At 49.6% G+C, this 18,143-nt stretch overlaps 6 protein-coding genes across 6 annotated transcripts; 2 read left to right on the top strand and 4 right to left on the bottom strand.

Annotated features, from left to right (window-relative positions):
* Nucleotides 1–1,497: 1,497 nt before the first annotated feature.
* On the bottom strand, nt 1,498–3,093 carry FMAN_09132 (uncharacterized protein; the record flags this gene model as incomplete). Its single annotated transcript, XM_041829937.1, has 5 exons — nt 1,498–1,772; nt 1,822–1,978; nt 2,029–2,490; nt 2,540–2,935; nt 3,076–3,093. The coding sequence occupies 5 exons, from the start codon at nt 3,091–3,093 to the stop codon at nt 1,498–1,500; spliced, it is 1,308 nt and encodes a 435-aa protein (XP_041680651.1).
* A 1,384-nt stretch (nt 3,094–4,477) lies between these two features.
* FMAN_09131 (putative methionyl-tRNA synthetase) lies at nt 4,478–6,558 on the top strand (the record flags this gene model as incomplete). The annotated part of the gene is made up of 2 exons (XM_041829936.1): nt 4,478–5,508; nt 5,568–6,558. 2 exons carry the CDS (start codon nt 4,478–4,480, stop codon nt 6,556–6,558), a joined length of 2,022 nt encoding a protein of 673 aa, XP_041680650.1.
* A 784-nt stretch (nt 6,559–7,342) lies between these two features.
* FMAN_09130 (putative OPI3-methylene-fatty-acyl-phospholipid synthase) lies at nt 7,343–8,155 on the bottom strand (the record flags this gene model as incomplete). Its single annotated transcript, XM_041829935.1, has 4 exons — nt 7,343–7,848; nt 7,902–7,918; nt 7,980–8,019; nt 8,095–8,155. 4 exons carry the CDS (start codon nt 8,153–8,155, stop codon nt 7,343–7,345), a joined length of 624 nt encoding a protein of 207 aa, XP_041680649.1.
* An 839-nt stretch (nt 8,156–8,994) lies between these two features.
* On the bottom strand, nt 8,995–10,616 carry FMAN_09129 (uncharacterized protein; the record flags this gene model as incomplete). The annotated part of the gene is made up of 4 exons (XM_041829934.1): nt 8,995–10,097; nt 10,144–10,309; nt 10,359–10,480; nt 10,544–10,616. 4 exons carry the CDS (start codon nt 10,614–10,616, stop codon nt 8,995–8,997), a joined length of 1,464 nt encoding a protein of 487 aa, XP_041680648.1.
* Nucleotides 10,617–11,363: 747 nt separating this feature from the next.
* On the bottom strand, nt 11,364–13,925 carry FMAN_09128 (uncharacterized protein; the record flags this gene model as incomplete). The annotated part of the gene is made up of 6 exons (XM_041829933.1): nt 11,364–12,371; nt 12,425–12,766; nt 12,814–13,122; nt 13,168–13,240; nt 13,298–13,541; nt 13,583–13,925. The coding sequence occupies 6 exons, from the start codon at nt 13,923–13,925 to the stop codon at nt 11,364–11,366; spliced, it is 2,319 nt and encodes a 772-aa protein (XP_041680647.1).
* Nucleotides 13,926–15,161: 1,236 nt separating this feature from the next.
* FMAN_09127 (uncharacterized protein) lies at nt 15,162–17,507 on the top strand (the record flags this gene model as incomplete). Its single annotated transcript, XM_041829932.1, has 1 exon — nt 15,162–17,507. The coding sequence occupies one exon, from the start codon at nt 15,162–15,164 to the stop codon at nt 17,505–17,507; it is 2,346 nt and encodes a 781-aa protein (XP_041680646.1).
* Between the last annotated feature and the right edge of the window lie 636 nt (nt 17,508–18,143).

The following is an 18,143-nucleotide window of genomic DNA, read 5'->3' as shown; positions in this document are numbered from 1 at the left end:
GCGATTTGGCTTTGCTGGCAAGCAGGCCATGTTGCGTGAATAATTCAGAGGGACCGATGCACCCTTACCAAATGCGTTTTTTAAGATCTGTGAATCGAAAGTCAAGCTGCCTTGCTGCATCACTGGGAAGCGAGACGGATATGTCGATCACCAAAGCTTCGGCCAACTGTTCAGGAACGCGCTATCTCGACATTTGTTGTAGTGTAGCATTCAACTCACAGCTATCCTCGCTGCTCTGTCACTGCCGGTCGACGAAGTGCAAGTGTTTACCGCCATATTGATGAATGCACAGCAGACAAGCCCCCTCCCTCCCACGAGGGGATCCCAGCAGTCTTTAGCACACCTAGATCTGCATCCACGACTCGTCGTTGCTTTTTCTCGTGTGCCCTTTAACGGCAGGCAGATGTTAGTGGTCAATGTGCGGTAAGGATCATGACCGGTTGCGCAGATCACCCTCAGTAATAAGAGAATCGCCAAAGAGACGGGCCGTCTCTCGTTTGTGCCAGATCTGCAGGTTCTCGATTGCTTGCTTTTCTTTTTGCTTTTTTACTACCGGATTGTCCTTACTGTTGCGTAGTGGTGTTCTGTCAGAGTGATCCTTGAGTTGGCTTTGCTCTGCTGACCGCAAGATCCGGCAGGCCATAGCAGATTGTCGATTGCATCCTATTGCTTGCATCGTGGAGATTAACGGTCTGCCCTGCACTCCGCATCCATGCATTCTGGCTGCACGAGTTGCATATCCGGGGAGTGTGCAGTACGACACCGCCGTGTCAGACCACGTCCTGGATGAGGGCGGTCTGGAAGTTCTCGGGGCGATAAGACCCGTGGTTCCTTAAGGTTCTTTCAACAGGTACCGGTAGTTGATCCAGAGTAAGATCTCATAGCCTGCGGAAAGTCGAGACCCGATATCGTGGGGTCTTGAAATGGGTCAGTTTCTGTGTGCCTGACGCTTAGCCAGCAAGGATGGATATTTGTGGCAATGGACGAGCATTTCCCGGGTTAGGATAGAACAGTATAGAGATGTGGTACATGCCGCTCCGTGCTTATCGTCCCGTTTCTGAAATACTATGGAGTGTATCGTAGGAAGCCATTTCCCAGACATAGGAAGAGTGATCTCACTATATACCCATATCCTCACTATTCATTACCTACTTAATGAATTCCCTCGCAAGAGCAATATGATATATAAAAACAGGGATTGATAATATGTTGAATTGACGTACTACGTATGTTTTTCTCTCAAATTGAACATCGGCTTTGTGCTTTGACAGGACTTTGTCACTTTAGTCGTTTTAGACATACCCTAGACCTAGTACACATGTACTACTAGTAAAAGCTGTATGTGGCTGTTCAGTTCACTCAACGAGGAATCACTTTGGAAGGTGAGTAAAAGAGTTTGGATTCAATAGGGAAACTGGCTGGATCGCGCTGGTATCTGCTCGGTTTAAAAAGGACTATGTGCCTGCCGCAACTTGACTTGGTCTTTAGACCCCACGTCTACCACTTAGGCTGGTCACGTTCGTGCATAGGTGTCTCGAGTGCATGAGAATCGCCGAAGGGATCGTCTTCATCATCTTCATCCTGCGGAGCTGCAACAGGCCTTGGGGGTTGAGGGGGAGGGTTTGAGTGAGGCTTGGACATGGGCGGTGGCCGAGGAGGAGCTGCGTGAACGGGTGCTGAAATGTTTAGCTCGGAGAGGTCTGGAGGCTGCGAGGCTGTTGGAGACTGAGAGGCAGCCTTGGCCATGGCCTCCTTACCCTTAATTGTAGCCACTGTGAAGAAGTCAGCTGCATTCTTGCCAGAATCCGAATCAACGCCTACTCCGATAAAGATGAGCTTGCTCGGCAAGTTCGTCATCCGAATCACTATCCGCGTCAATCGAACGATCGAACTGTTCGAAAGACATGAGAGCATGGACAAGCTCATCATTAGCATGAAGCAATCCTCCCAGCCACTGCTCCTCCTCCACATGATGAACCTGTACATGATTAGTTCCGAGACTTTCTTACAATCAAAATGAATACTCACATATCGAAGTACTTTGCGCCGAAGAAGTTTACAAGCTTCAAAGCGCTCCACTGCCGTCTGGTTCTCTGAAATACGCTCCACCTCACGGTTAATGCTTTGAAGCGCATTCATCAAGTTCGTTGCTGCTATGGAGGAGTCAGCAATGACAGACTTCATTTGCTCCTTCTCAGCCTCAAGATTGAAAGGCTTTCGCTTCCCCTTCGCCTTATCCTTCTCTTTCTCCTTCTTCTTATCTTTAGAGCTACCGAAGAAAGCACTGGGCCCTGAGGAAGATTTGGTAGAAGAGTGTCCGAATGTTGAACCATATGCTGGGTTTGAGCTCGAAGGGCCTGAAGCGTCCCGAGCATCACGGGCCGCCTTTGCCGCAGCTTCTTGTTCGTCGTCGACAAATGGATTTTCCTCTGTCTCCCTCAGGACTCGAGATCTCTCCTGTGTAACAGCTTGCTTTCTCTTGGGGAGTTCCTGCAACGTTGAGCATTCGGTGTTGAAATATGGTGTTAGAATGACTTACTCTGTGAAGTCGTGCGAGACTGTCTAGCCCTGGCCTGCCAGCATACTGTGACCATGAACGAAAGAGCTCCCTACACTTATTCCTCACTGCAACATCAGACAGGTCAGATGTACCGCAAACACGCAGACGTTCAAGCAAGGGCTCATCCACGAAGGTTCGCTGGAACCTCTCACCAGCGTTCTGGATGAGACCGTCAAGAATGACCAATGCACGGATCTGGCGGTGCACATTTCCGTATTTAAGCTTCTTTCGAATGGCTCGAGCTGCTTCACTAGGGCCCGTAGCTTGTAGGGTAATGACTTCGACAAGCTCAGGGATACCGCTGAGATCTTCCTCCTCATATGATTCGGAGGTAAGATTCTCAACGGTTACAGTTACCGCCGAGAACGGCTTTTTCTACTGGGACGTCAGTAAATACATTATCATAAATTGGAGTTACTCTGGTGACATGAAAATAGCTCATGAGAGCTATCAGTAAACAATGTCCGAATTGGGCGGAAACTGCTTGCTTCAGAGACAGGGCGGAAGGATCTTACCGATTGGAACATGCTCATGATGGGCTATACTGTCGTGGCTTATGTATATAATCTGCCGTGCTTGTAGCTCTGCGACACAGGTTGTCAAGTTCCACGATGATGCTATCTCAAGTGCGGTTGGTAGCTTTGGCAGCTTTGAGTGCCTGACGACTTGATAGTAGACAAAGCAGCGCGGGGCTAGTCGACACGATCGCTGAGCTCGTTGTGCCGAGGAAACGAAGAGGCCCGAGATGGCCTGAGGTATAGTAGGTAAGTGGTGAGAAGGTTTAAAGATCTCTTGTATCATGAGATTCTTTGCCAGCCAGATAATGAATGGATGTCAATACAGGTTATCGGGTCAGGTAGGTAGGTACCTTAGTCAGGCGCTCACTCGTTCCTGCTGTGGCTCAGGTATGGCGGGGTTGCTGTTCTGTTGCTTGGTAGTGGGACGTGACGCGGGGCTCCTTCCCAGGTTCGGTGGGGTTCTGTCGTCACTCCCGTCGTCAAGATGGGAGGAAGTCGTGGACGATGGTAGGTTGCCTAGCCGAAAAAGGGGTCTTTACAGGTCTAATTAGAGTTGGACAAGGTTCTGTGATAGGTTATGAAACGAACATCAAACTTATGGAGGATTAATGGTATTGCGTGGAAATCTGACCCAGGCGAGTTCAGTAGAGACTCATCGTATCACAACGGTAGCTTGAGATTGTGTCATACCTACCTCTGGTACATCAAGTTCTGGGCCTGGTAGAATGAGATATCTCAAGAGTTTGCACGAAGCCTGACAAAGTTCGAGCAAAGACCTTTGTAAGGGCGAATATTACGAACAGTTTGATATTTTTATAGCAGTCCGCCCTCAAATTTGGCTCTAGGACTAGGTACCTAGGTATCTATGAGCATTGAGTCAATGAAGAGGCTTGCTCTAAGCTTTGCTGATCAACACCTGTCTTCGCCCGAGCATAATACATTAAGAGGGGATGTTCCACACTGAACCAGTGGAACTCATGATGCCCATCTGCTCTCCATCAATGCAGGCATTGTCAGGGTTGACTATCACAAACCCTAGGCTAGACATGAGGGAGTGGCATTTTGCCAAGAACCCCCAAAAAGAGTTTATGCCATGACTCCTACTTGCTAAAAATGAGTCAGACATCATTCGGATTCCTATAATACAGCTCCATCTGTCAATATCCCTTCCCTTACCTCAGACACATTTGCCTCGACTCTGGCTACCCTAGACCTGCCCGGCGACTTCTCTAATCGCCCCTCCCCCGCCCCCGCCATCGCACCTCAGCTACGAATTTTGACTGTCAAAAGGCGTTATCGTAGCTCTGTGACTCACAAACCGACAAAGACAACCAACACCGAACGTCTCATAAATCATCGAGAGTATCCTTAGAGCAGTTGATATACCAGATCGCGGAAAATGGCTTCAAAATCACCCGTTCTGCCCGAGAAGGGTAAGCGCAACATCCTAATTACCAGTGCCCTTCCCTACGTAAACAACATTCCGCATCTGGGCAACATCATCGGCAGTGTTCTCTCCGCCGATGTCTTTTCTCGCTATTGCAGAGCCCGAGGCTGGAACACCATCTACGTTTGTGGTTCCGACGAGTACGGTACTGCTACTGAGACGAAGGCTCTCGAGGAAGGTCTTTCGCCGGCCGACCTTTGCGCCAAGTATCACGCCCTTCACAAGGGAGTCTACGATTGGTTCCGAATTGACTTCGACATCTTCGGCCGAACGCCCACCCAACAACAGACGCAGATTGTGCAGCAGATCTTCAAGGAGCTTTGGAAGAATGGTTATATTGAGGAGCGAGAGACTACTCAACCTTTTTGCTCGGATCCAGCCCACGGCAAGTTCCTCGCAGATCGATTCGTCGAGGGAGAATGCAGCATTTGCCATGATCTTGGAGCCCGTGGAGATCAATGCGATGCCTGCGGTAGCCTTCTCGACCCATTTGAGCCCGAGCGCGAGCCCAGCACCTCTGATGATGACCATGTCGAAGCTAAAGCGACTGGTTTCCTGATCAACCCCCGCTGCAAGGTCGATGGAACCACCCCCGAGAAGCGGAAGACGAAGCACCTTTTCCTTCGTCTAGATGCGGTTAAGGACTTACTCATTCCCTGGTTCCACAAGAGCAGCAAGGAGGGAGATTGGAGCACAAATTGTATTTCCATCACCCAGTCATGGATCGACAAGGGACTCCTTCCCCGTGGTATCACTCGAGACCTCAAGTGGGGTGTTCCTATTCCCAAGGATCTCGAAGGCTTGAGTAACGAGGAGTATGCAGAGAAGGTCTTCTATGTTTGGTTCGATGCTTGTATTGGCTACGTCTCCATTACCAAGAACTTGGTCGATGGTGATAACTTAGATGGCACGAATTGGGAGAAGTGGTGGAAGAACCCTGAGAACGTCAAGCTTTACCAGTTCATGGGCAAGGACAATGTGCCGTAAGTGACCTTTTTGAGAATCCACATGATATGCCGAGAAGGTGCTGACATTTCATTAGATTCCACACTATCATCTTCCCTGCCTCTCAACTTGGAACAGGAGAGAACTGGACCAAGGTCCACAAGATGTCGACAACCGAATACCTCAACTATGAGGGCGGAAAGTTCAGCAAGTCCCGCGGCGTTGGAGTTTTTGGAAACACTGCTAAGGAGACTGGCGTTGATCCTGACGTTTGGCGATACTACCTTCTATCCAGACGGCCCGAGTCCGCTGACTCTGAGTTCAAATGGCAAGAGTTCATTGACTGCAACAACAACGATCTTCTCAAGAACCTTGGTAACTTGAACCAACGAATCCTTAAGTTCACTCAGGCCAAGTTGGATGGCGTCGTTCCCGACTACACAAAGTACACCGACGAGCGGCTAGAGGAGCATAAGAAGGAAGTGAACGAGGCCCTCAAGACCTTCATCTCACAGTTCGACGCCATCAAGCTCCGTGCTGGTCTCGCCACTGTTATGCACATCTCCGCTCTTGGAAACAAGCTCCTCCAAGACAGCAAGCTGAACAACCAGCTTCTGGCCGATGAGCCAGACCGTTGCGCTGCTGTAATTGGTCTCGGTATCAACCACCTCCAGCTCCTTGCAAGCATCGTTCATCCTTATATGCCCTCTACTTCCGAGGCCATCCTGGAGCAGATCGGAAGCCCTGGCTTGATCTCCATTCCTGAAACATGGTCAGGAGACCTCGTCAAGCCCGGTCAAAAGATTGGCGAGCCCAAGCTTCTCTTCACACAGATCCCCGCGTCTAAGCTTGATGAGTGGCGTGAGGCCTTTGGTGGTGAGGAGATCCGAAAGCAAAAGGCCCTCGAGGCGGAGAAGGCGGCGGCGAAGAAGGCTGCTAAGGACAAGAAGAAGCAAAAGAAGCTCGCTCTTCGTCAAGCTGAGAAGGCAGGTGAAGCTTCTACCGAGGAGAAGCCTGTGGAGGGGAAGAAGCCTGTTGAGGCCTCTGCTGTTGACTTGCTCCCCGACAACAAGCCCTCTGAGACATAGATGCATGTAAACCAGAGTGAATCGGAGTTGGCGTTAGCAAAAGAAATTGACTGGGTATGGAGGGTGCATGAGGAGCAGTTAGAAACGAACATAGGTTGCCGAGCTTGTTTCGAAGGGTTGCCGAACTGTAAAGTAGATTCTCAAATCAACTTATGAGGAATGACTAGATTATGAGCTAAGTGTAAAATATGTTTAAAGTTTAGGTATGTCAAGTTTCTCTTCAGACTCTATCCTGCGCCTTCATGTTCAAGGTAGTATGCCAGCCAATCCTCTCGGACACAGACGAGAGGGCAGCTTCGCTGCCATGCAACCTAGAGAAACTAGGCCATAACGCAGAAATGCTTCAAATCAAAGACTTCAGATGAGAGCCATGCGTAGGTCTACAGCGTGGTGTCTAGAAACGGGAACAGTTGCTATCCGTTTTTGAGTGGTGGAGAAAAGGTCGTCCATGTATATGGCCTTGGTTGCGAATGCTCAGTTTGGTATTGTTATATAAATCAAATGTAATCCCTTCTGCCTTTCGACGATTTTATGTCGGCAAGGATGTGGTATCTGTATGTTTAATCCGAAAACTCCTTAAGCCTGTTGAGAGGCACCTGGCCTGTTGAAAGGCGTAGCTTTCTGTATCGACTCGGTGTGTAGTGTACACTATTCGACTAGTTGGAGCTGTCTGGCAGCCTCCATTCGTTTTTGCGGCCTTGATAACGTTTCATGAGGCGCTAATATGCTGTCCTGTGACTCTTATTGTCGTTTACTTGGGAGAGTTTAGACAGAATTCGGGAGCTTAGTTGGACTTCTTTCCAGCAACACGCTCACGCTCACGCTTGGCGTAGATTTCAGAAGTGAACGGATCCTCAAATTTCAGAGCGATCCTATAGACAACATCAACCCACAATGTGAGCAGGACACCGGCAGGCTTGCCATACCACATGGCGGTAGCGAGGAAGCTGCAGGTAGAGCCAGTGTACATAGGAGAGCCGGTCACGTTGAAGGGAAAGCCAGTCACCATCTCGTCCATGAGAATGCCAAAGTAGTCACCGAGGAAAGTGCCAGTAATGCCTAGTCGCCAGGTTGAAGAGACGACCAGGACGTTACCAACGATAAACAGAGCAACAGCGGCGGCCTGGATGAAGTCGGTGACAAGAGCGGGATGCGTGGGTTGTTCGGCGATGGCAGTCTTGAAGATAAAGTCGCGAATCATACCGAGAGAGAAGATAGTGGCAGCAAGAGCATAGCAAGCAACTTGGGAGTTACCGCCGAAAATCTTGGTCAGAAGCTTGTTGTGGTATTCTTTCAGCGATCAAGTTAGTCGAAGATGAATCGTATAGCTGCAAGCTGCATACCTTGGCGGGCGACGATGCTAGAAAAGAAGAAGAGTTAGTGATTGGTGATACAACGTCACATGAAGGCTTGGAACTCACTTCCAGAAAAGAGGGTTGAAGGCGATGGAGGCAGCAGAGACTGGAAGAAGCAAAGAGCTTGAGTCAGATTCAAGTAATCGCTGGTATTACTCAAGTCAAGTTGTTAGATACTCACTGTACAAGCTCTGCTTGTCATAGTCGACATAGTTGACAAAGTCTTTCAAACCAAGAGCCATGATGACAGCTGGGTAACCAAGAAAGCAAACAGGCACGAAGAGGGAGAGTGAGGTAATGGCAAAAGTCGTGATCACTGACGTAACAAGTTCACGGTAGAGTCACAGAAGGGAGAGGTTCAAAGATGACTGCAGATAATTTGTAATTCTGCTGTTGAGAGAATAAACTGTTGAGATATTAGAAGAAAGAAGAAACAGAATTAAAGAGAGAGCTTGGAGAAAGACAGCTTGGAGCTAGGGTACCTCCCTCAGGTACCTACCTACTTACCTTCCTGTAGCTGTCCTGTTCCGTCTGGGCTGTCACATGGAAGAGAGTGGAAAGCGGAAGAGGAGAGAGCCCGGCCCCGTCATAATGAGAGGAGCCCGGAATTAGTGGAGAGCCACGGTTCCGTTCAGAAGAGGGTCAACTGGGGGAGAGCCCTGCAGGATTATGTAGGACTGCGTCTTTTGATCCACCATCCACAAACCAAGCCAAATCATCCAATCCATGGAACCTGACCAAACGGAAGATCCCTGCACTGTAGCCGGGAAATCGAGGCAAGCAACCCAATCTGCCGAATTCAACCTATACCGAGAGAAAGCCTCATTAGCTCACCCAGGACCACAGCAGGCAGATGGCGAATCGAATCTTATGGGTATGACCACTAACTACCTAACTGACTAGACCATATGCTTCAATATTCATATCTATCGATGCTTTGTAACAATACGCTTACTGCGGTTGGCATCAAGGCCCATCTCGCGGTTTATTCCAAACTCCAGCCTTAAAACGCCCAAAGCAAAAACCCCAACAAGTCAAGTCAGTCATCATCATCCATCAAAAAGAACACAGAAACCAACAGCTATTGACGTCGGTTTCTCGTCTTTTTACCAGTTGTCTGCACATCTTCTTCCTCTTCATCCTGCCCCTTTTTGAGGTCTTCTGTGAGACCCCATTCCTCCTTGTCGTACCAATCTTCCCCGTCCGACATGTCTCGGTTAAGCCCTGAATGAGCTTCCGCCTTGGACCAGTGGAGTACATTCTTCCGCATCTGCTCGGCTTTGAGGAGTCCTAGAAACAGCCTCTTCGCCCCTCTACACACCTCTTCCTGCTTCTGCACGTAGAGAGCTAGTAATCGTCGAATATCTTCCGCTTCTTGGTCTGGCAAACCGATGTCTCGATCTGGTCTTGCTCCTGAAGGTGCAAGAAACATGGGATGTATGAAGTCATCGTCCCCGTCGGAGATCATGGACACATCTGCACGTATTGTCTCAGCCGATTCCGTTTGTTGATGTGCATCGCTGCCTGAAGGTTTCGCAGTGGCCTCAGCTCTGGTGGCCTCGATCTCCTTCGTCCCTTGTTCGTTTGTATGCTCATTGACCCCGTTTGTCGCTTCACCCATGGAATCTCTTTTCTCGGCCTGTGCAGCTGGTAACTGCCCGCCATTGTGCATATTTGAAGCCGTTCCGGCACCGTCCTTCTCGGCCTCAACCTTTGCGTTCTCGTCGGCATCCTCTACGAGAGAATCATCTGGGTCGGCAGTTCCAGCGTCCGTCATGGTTATATCGGCATCCTCTGCTGGGTCCTTATCCGTGGGCTCGCCATCGAATGTTGTGTCTGGTACATCATTTGCTTGTTCGACACCGCTAGCTTGTTGTGCGGCGCCGTTGGTGATTCTGGGAAGCGCCGATATCGCCTGGGATAGCGCCAACAAATGTTGCGCCGTGTGGTTGTCTGTATAGAGCTCAACATCTGCCGGACGAACCATCATTTCGCATGGGACCCATGTATAGTCGCCGCAGAGCGATGTCAGGAGATGTCTGACTCTCCACAGAGACCGGTTTTCCTTGCGCATTATGTCGCAACTTTGGTCAACAAGTCGAGTCAGGGTTTTGGACGTGAAGGGCTTCGATAGGGTCGGGTGTGTCGGTAACGCGGTTGATGCAGTAAGTGGAGCAAGGATATCTACTCCTGTTAGCCCTGCTACTCAAATGCGTGATTGTTGACTTACTCTCTATTTGTATGTTGGCGTAAGGGTTCATCTCTGCCGCTGAGGCCTCTGCTTCTTGAACGCGCTCCTCATCTTCGTCGTCGCTATCTATTTCGTATCCTTCTTCGTCGACTAATGGGGGATTGCGATATAGGATCGGGCGTCGGACACCACCGTATTCGACATACTAGCAGAAGTCAGAGGCTGGCCTGGGAGGATCTGTCAAATCAACGAACCTCTTTATACGAACTTGGGCCATTATTTGGGACCAATTGCCCTTGACGGGCAAACCGTGCCTGCTTTTTGAGCTTGTTCCCGCGATTGCTATAGCTTTCGATCTCGGAGTCTGAGTCGGATTCTGTTGGGTAGATGGTCAGCTGTCAATCCCTTCATCGCGACAGGCGCAATGAGATTTTCGTACCATATGATTTCCTCTTGAATGCTTTCTTCATACCCGCTATGGTTTCGGCAAAGAGAATTTGTTGCGACGCCATGGCGGACAGAGGGTGGAATGAAGTGTCGAATCGATGGGAGTTGTGGGCGAAGCGGCAAGGGAGCGCAGGCCTTTCAGGCGCGTCCAGGGAGGAAAAAAGACGCTCAAATATTGTTGGTAGCGCCCCAGTACAAGGCTGAGTCTCAGTCCGTGAAAAAAAAGTCGTGTTGACGTAGGAAAGCTAACCATAAGCAAATTTGGACTGACTGTGCTGGGACGACGAGGAGAAGCTGGAACGAGAAGCGAGGCTGCCCGCCTTCCCGTAGCCCATGACCACATTTCCGGGCGCAGACTATTCTGATTGGCCATTGCACGGATGATAAAAAAGCCGGTGCCGGATAAAGCAATCCCTGACCGTTTACGATAAGAGATAAGCCCAATGTATGGCTCTCATTCATGTTTCATTGCTGTATTGGGCGATATCCTTTAGAAATTCGCAGCTTGACTCGGCCTATTCTACGTAACCCATTTCAATCTCATGAACCCATGCTATTAATTGCTCGAAAGGATCAAAGTACTATTTTATAAGTCAATTGAATGCCCCAGAGTGAGCTACAACAATAAAAATGTCACCAATCTGCAATACGTCAACATGTCATGCAAGCAATTATGACTCGGTGTCAGGCACATCAACGCCACAATATACTGTGCAACGTTGTATGACTGCATGGATGTGATGAACTCAATTGGGGAAAATAAATCAATTGACAAGCCTTGTTACGTGATTGGGTGTCTAATCTAAACGGATCTACGAAACTGTGACAGTCACGTTGCCTTTGAAGTTCTCGCTCGAGTTTCCTACAAAGACAGTGAAATCACCAGGCTCCACGACATACTTCATCTTTCGGTTCCATAGACCCCAGTCCTCAACCTTGAGATCAATCTTGACAGTCTGGGTCTTGCCAGCCTTGACGGCAACCTTCTTGAAACCCTTGAGCTGGTATCGCGCAACATCGACAGAGGCAAGCATGTCCTTGACATACAACTGCACGACCTCAGAGCCGTCGCGCTTGGACTTGTTGCTCACGTCAACGGAAACGGTGACAGTGTCGGTCGCAGTGACGTTCTTCTTGGACACGGAGATCTTGGAGAAATCAAACTTGCTGTATGACAAACCATAGCCGAATGTGTAGAGGGCCTCGGGGTTCTCAAGCACGTAGTTGCTACCAAACTTAAGGGTGCCATTCTCATAAATCTTACCAGGGTTTGGCCAGGCGCGCGCAGAGTTGAGATGGTCATAGTAGATAGGTGTGGTACCGACATCGTAGGGGAAGCTGACGGAGAGCTTGCCCGAGGGGTTGACGTTCCCATACAGGACATCAGCCAGAGCATGACCACCTTCCTGTGACTGGTAAAACTGCTGAATAAGAGCAGAAGCCTCCTCTGAAATCCATGGCTCTGTGATAGGCTTTCCGGAACTGTACACCACAACGGTGGGCTTCCCAGTCTCGATGATGGCCTTGACGAGCTTGGGCATGGCACCGATGAGATTCAAGTTGCTCACATCTATATGTTCTCCAGTTGTAGCATTGAGTCCTTGCCATAGCTCGTTCTGATCTCGAGACCATGTTCCGACGACTACAACGGCGACATCAGCGGCCTCGGCGGCGGCGACAGCCTCTTTGAAGCCAGACTCGTCCGTGGACCAGCGCTCGCAACCTTGCGTGAAAGTCACTTTGCCTTTGCTTGCAGCCTTGATTCCATCGTAAGGAGTAACTCCTCGGGTCATGGCTGTGTGAATGACATAGTCACCGTACTGGTTGTTGAGTCAGTTAGTGATGGTTCACCAGAAAGTCAGAAAATACCCACATTGACATAGCCGTGGGCCATGGGACCGATGACAGCAACGTTGGCGTCTTTCTTCAGAGGAAGAATGTCCTCATGATTCTCCAGAAGAACGATACTCTCAGCATCAAGTTGGCGTGCGACCTTCTTGTGGGCCTTGGTGTTGACATAGTCCCAGATCTTATCATCCGCGACGCCAGTGAAGGGCTTCTCAAAAAGACCCATCTCAAACTTGGAGCGAAGAACACGAGATACAGCGGTGTCGACGACCTTTTCGTCGAGTTTACCAGCTTTGACGAGCTCAGGGATGATCTCGAAACTCCAGTAGCCACCACCCATCTCAGCATCATTACCAGCAGGAAGAGTCTACACAAGTCAATATAATCATCCGATGTGAGCTTGTGGTGGCTTACCTCAAGAGTGATGCACTCATCGTCCTCGAGAGGGCATACGTAGAAAGCCTGAGCAAGGCGAGCAGTACCACCAGCATCGGAGATAACGTAGTACTTGTAACCCCACTCTTCTCGAAGGATATCAGTGAGGAGGTAAGAGTCCGAGACGACTGGAACACCATCGTAAGAGTTGTAGGAGGACATTATTGAAGTTGCACCTCCATCGATGATGGCTCGCTTGAAGGGAGGGAGGTAGAGAGACCGCAGCTCTCGCTCACCACCGTGGACTGGGCCAGTGTTGATACCTTGCTCTGGGGTTGCAAAAGCAGCCTTTGAATGTCAGTACGCGAACTGATGGTGACGGCGCAGACCTACATAGTGCTTAACCATGGCCGAGACGCCACCTGCTTGAAGACCCTTGACGTATCGATATCCCATTTCTCCAGCTCTAATCGGAAATTAGTAACTACTAGGTGGCCAGAAGCTTGATGTGGTAAGAACATACAAATAAGGATCCTCGCTGAAGCATTCCTCAACTCGACCGAATCGCAACTCTCGAGCGAGATCGACTTGAGGAGAAAACAACTGGTTGATACCAAGGGCTCGAGACTCTGTTGCAATGACATCAGCCATCTTCTCGATGAGCTCTGGGTTGAACGAGCAACCCATGCCAATTGGACTGTTGAAAATTGTTCCGTTCAAAATCAAGACTCCGTGGAGACCTTCACTCTGAACAAAGGCGGGAATACCTGCTGAGCATTAGACCATGAACGCAATATTGAAGCATAACACTTGCCAAGCTCTGTCTCCTTGGCCAAATAATCTTGTCCTAGCTTAGCAGCCTTCTTGATAGTAGTCATGTTCGCGTACAAGCCAGTCCAGATGGAATTGGCTCGATACTTGAAGTTCCATGCCAAACCAGTCTTGTTGACAGTCTCATCAGTGAGGTTGAGATAGTTTGTCATGTCACCCTGGATCAATTGCGCTGCCTTGTCCTGAATAGTCATCCGCTTGAGAAGGTCCTCAACTCTGTCATCGATTGAAGCTTTGGGATCCTTGTAAACAGGTTTATCCTTGGCAGCTTGACCGGCCACAGCCAGAACTGCCGCGCAGAGGTAGCCAGAGAGCTTCATTGTGAAAGTTGAAGGTGAAGAAGCTGTCTCGAACTATACACTGAATGAGATGGGATCGCCATGTTTTATATCTTGCCTGGGACCTTGTCTTTACAATTAACCGTGCAGCCTACGGGGGAACTGCGTCACTTCGTGATGCTCGAAATTGCACCTTACTGTTCAGTAACATTGCATGAGCTTTAATTGCGGGCTCTTGACCCATGGATCGTCCCTTGAGGATATCCTCGGGGAGAAAGAAAACGCCTGACCTATACCTAAGGTGTCAATATTAACCAATCTCACGGTCTACCAAGTTTATGCTAAGTTTGGCCAAGTTTACCTAAATCTTTTTGTCACTTAGGATAGAGGTTCTAAACTTTCTTGCTCTTCTAGGATCTCATGGCCGAAGAACAGGACGATCATGACCAGACCCCGGGAAATGCGGGGGCGCCACAAAGAAGGAGACGGGCAAAAGATTGGGATTCGTGGATTTGTTTTTAAGTTGATATGGGATGAGAGTGAACAAGGGGCGCGGGCCGGTATATGGAACGACGAGCCGAATATCCTAGCTTCGATGCAGATGAACTGACTAAAGAGGATGGATGAAGCTAGCTACGAACTTGTGATAGGGAGATCACCTTGGAATAGGTAGACTAGGTGTTCGCTGCTTGTGGGACAAGTTGTCTTCGTTAGTAGGTACAAGGCAAGTCGAGAAACCTCTCACAGAAACGAACGATGCATCCTTGAAGATCCAGTGCCACTACAGAAGACCCCGTTCGTTACAGTGGCCCTGAACCCCGCGATGGGCTGCAGCTAGAGGGGCCCCGTCTGTGTTTAACCGGGTGTGCCTCTAGCGTCGGCTGATTTATCCACCACTTGATCATCGAACAGGGGGACCCTTGAGGAGACGGGATGCAACTCTCCAAGAACATCATGTGTGTAGCTCGTTGTCAGACCCGAACGAATGACGCTGAGGGGACAATGTCATGATAAGTTGGTGGGGTCAAGAGGGGCTACTCCGGGTGAATTGTCACCGTGAGAGGAGTGGGATGCTGATGCATTTGAGGTTCCATGATATGGAGGATTGTCGAAGTGGAGAGTACCACCATATCATTCTCTCTCTCTCTCTCACTCTCACTCTCTCTCTTATACCAGAACTTGACTATTTCTTTGAGAAACAATCCGTCTTTTCACTCATCAAGAGGCCAATCGAGCCAAGATACCTCCTATACCCTCTTCAATCAAGAAAACACCAAAATGCATCTGCGTGATGGCATGTGGCTGCCCGCCCAAGACTTTCGCACCGAGTATGCCGAAGATGTCTATGAGATCACTCCCAGCAAGGACCAGCATGCCCTGAATCTGCTATGTCCCGTAAAGCACATCCGCTCCCGAGGCGATACCCTCAATCAGCCCACGCTTGATATAGATATCAAAGCAGAGATGGATGGAGTTATATCCATCGAGACCACACATTGGGCCGGTGCTCAACGAAAAGGCCCCGACTTTGATCTCTTCCCAGCTGGCCAGCCCAAAGTTGAGGGGAAGATTGTCAAGAGTGATAAGGGCACTACTATTCAATCTGGAGTTCTCTCTGCCACTATTCATCCCGACCAGCATAACTTCGACATCAAGTTCCACAGCTCAGATGGCAAAAAGCACCTCACAAACCTGGGCAATCGTAGCACAGGATTTGCCTACTCGCCAGCTCCCAGCACACCACTTCAGACCGGAGATATGCGCGACTTCAAACACTACATGTTCATGCAAACGACCCTGTCCGTTGGCGAATCCGTCCACGGTCTTGGCGAGCGTTTTGGAGCATGGAACAAAGTTGGTCAGAATGTCGTTCTTTGGAACGCCGATGGTGGTACTTCAAGCGACCAAGCTTACAAGAACGTTTCTTTCTGGATGAGCAACCGTGGTTATGGTGTCTTCGTGGATAACCCTGGAAAGGTGGATTTCGAGATTGGTAGTGAGAGGTGTTGTCGTGTGCAAACAACTGTGGAGGGGCAGAGGTTGAAGATGTACATCATCTATGGTGATGGACCTAAGGACGTTCTCAAGAAATATACTGCCCTCACCGGAAAAGCCAACAAAGTTCCCAGTTGGAGTTTTGGCCTTTGGCTGACGACTAGCTTTACTACCAACTACGACGAGGCTACGGTCAACTCATTCCTCGAGGGCATGAAGTCTCGTGGATCACCTGTCGATGTCTTCCACTACGATTGCTTCTGGATGAAGGGCTTCAGATGGACAGATTTTATCTTCGATGAAGAGCGTTTCCCTGATCCCCAGGGCCAGATATCACGACTCAAGGAGAGTGGGCTCTGCAAGAAGGTCTGCGTCTGGATCAACCCATACATCGGCCAAGCTGGTGCGGCATTCAAACACGCTGCTGAGAAGGGCTATCTACTCAAGCGCAAGAACGGCGATATCTGGCAGTGGGATCTCTGGCAAGCTGGCATGGGTCTTCTGGATGTGACAAACCCTGAAGCTTGTGCTTGGTATACTGAGTGTCTCAACGGGCTCTTTGACAAGGGCGTCGATGCCCTCAAGACGGACTTTGGCGAGCGTATTCCCACTCTTGACGTTCAGTGGCATGATACCTCGGTTGACCCACACAAGATGCACAATTACTACGCCTTCCTGTACAACAAGCTTGTTTACGAGGCTCTCCAGAAGCGATACGGCGACACCGAGGCTGTTCTCTACGCTCGCGCTGCCTGTGCTGGAACCCAGCGTTTCCCTCTCGTTTGGGGTGGAGATTGTGAGTCTACACCCGAAGCTCTCGCTGAATCTGTCCGCGGTGGACTATCAATGGGTCTCAGCGGCTTTACTTTCTGGAGCTGCGACATTGGTGGCTTCGAAGGTTCTCCGCCTCCGTGGATCTACAAGCGATGGGTTGCGATGGGCCTTCTGTGCAGTCATAGTCGTCTACACGGTTCCAACTGCTTCCGTGTTCCATGGATAGTTGACGATGATGATGCCACTGAGGAGGGTTGCTCTAGGACTCTGTCCAAGTGGACGGCGCTCAAGACGCGATTGATGCCGTATATATTCTCTCAGGCCATTGAGTCCATAGAGGGTGGTATCCCAATGTCTCTTCGAGCTGTCGCACTAGAGTTCCCCGAAGACCCAACCTCTTGGTACCTTGATCGCCAGTTCATGGTCGGATCCCAGCTCCTTGCTGCTCCTATTTATGAAGAGTCGGGCGAAGTTGAGTTTTACCTCCCCAAGGGCAAATGGACATCCTATTTCACGAATGATGTCAAGTCTGGCCCTGGATGGTTCAAAGAGAAGCACGCTTTCGGCACATTGCCTCTGTACGTCCGTGAGAACACTATCCTTGTGCTTGGCAGCCGCAATGAGGTTGGTTCTGAATACGATTTTGTGAAACATGTTGAAGTTGCCTTGTATCAGACTTCTCCTGGGGCCAAGACTACTGTAATGGATGGCGAGGGAAATATTGCTGCAGAACTTGTTGTGGGACAGGATGGCAAACTCGAGGGTTCCGATAAACTCAAGGGTGACTACAAGGTTACTGAGAAGGGCCGTGACTTGGAAGCAGATGCCCCGGTTTCGATTGAGTCTCTGTCATAGGCAAATAGACTTCATGACTCAAATTAATGCATAGAGAACCTGATTAAACTGTTGTTACTTGTTCTGGGGGCTGAGGCTCTCGATGTGACGTCTTTCACTTCATGTCGCAGTGTTCCTTAGAGCCACAACAGAGCTAGATTCATGAGTATAGTCTTCATGATCACATGTCACTTGCAAAAATACCAATTTATAAGACCGGGTATTTGGAAATTGGAGTCCTGGTGAAAACATCCCCGGTATAGCTAGTTACTCGTGCCGTGGTCCCGAGAGGTTGGAACATGTCAAGCCTGCTCGTCAGCAACTAAACTTAGCTACTTGGAGATTCCACAAAGATCATGAGCTAGTGAGAATCCTCTGAAACTCCTTGGAAGATTTGTGTCTGATTATGATCCTTGCGGGCGGACTCGAGGAATACGACAACCCGAGGGAAGTAAGAAAGGCAGAATCTATATACCTCTCCTAAAGACAAAAAAGCTTGAGTAAGTTTACGATAGACTTGTTAAAATCCAGTATACTAGCGTGTCCTTTAGACTACTTGTTTTTGGCAACCCAAGGTTCTCAACGGAAATGTCAGAAGCTTCACGTCTTGTTCCCTGAGGCCACCCCACAGTGATCCCCCCCCACTGAGTCCGAGTC

The sequence above is a fragment of the Fusarium mangiferae genome (assembly GCF_900044065.1).
Source record: "Fusarium mangiferae strain MRC7560 genome assembly, contig: FMAN_scaffold004, whole genome shotgun sequence".
NCBI classification, from domain to species: Eukaryota; Fungi; Ascomycota; class Sordariomycetes; order Hypocreales; family Nectriaceae; genus Fusarium; species Fusarium mangiferae.
This window is presented reverse-complemented; position numbering and strand designations above follow the sequence as displayed.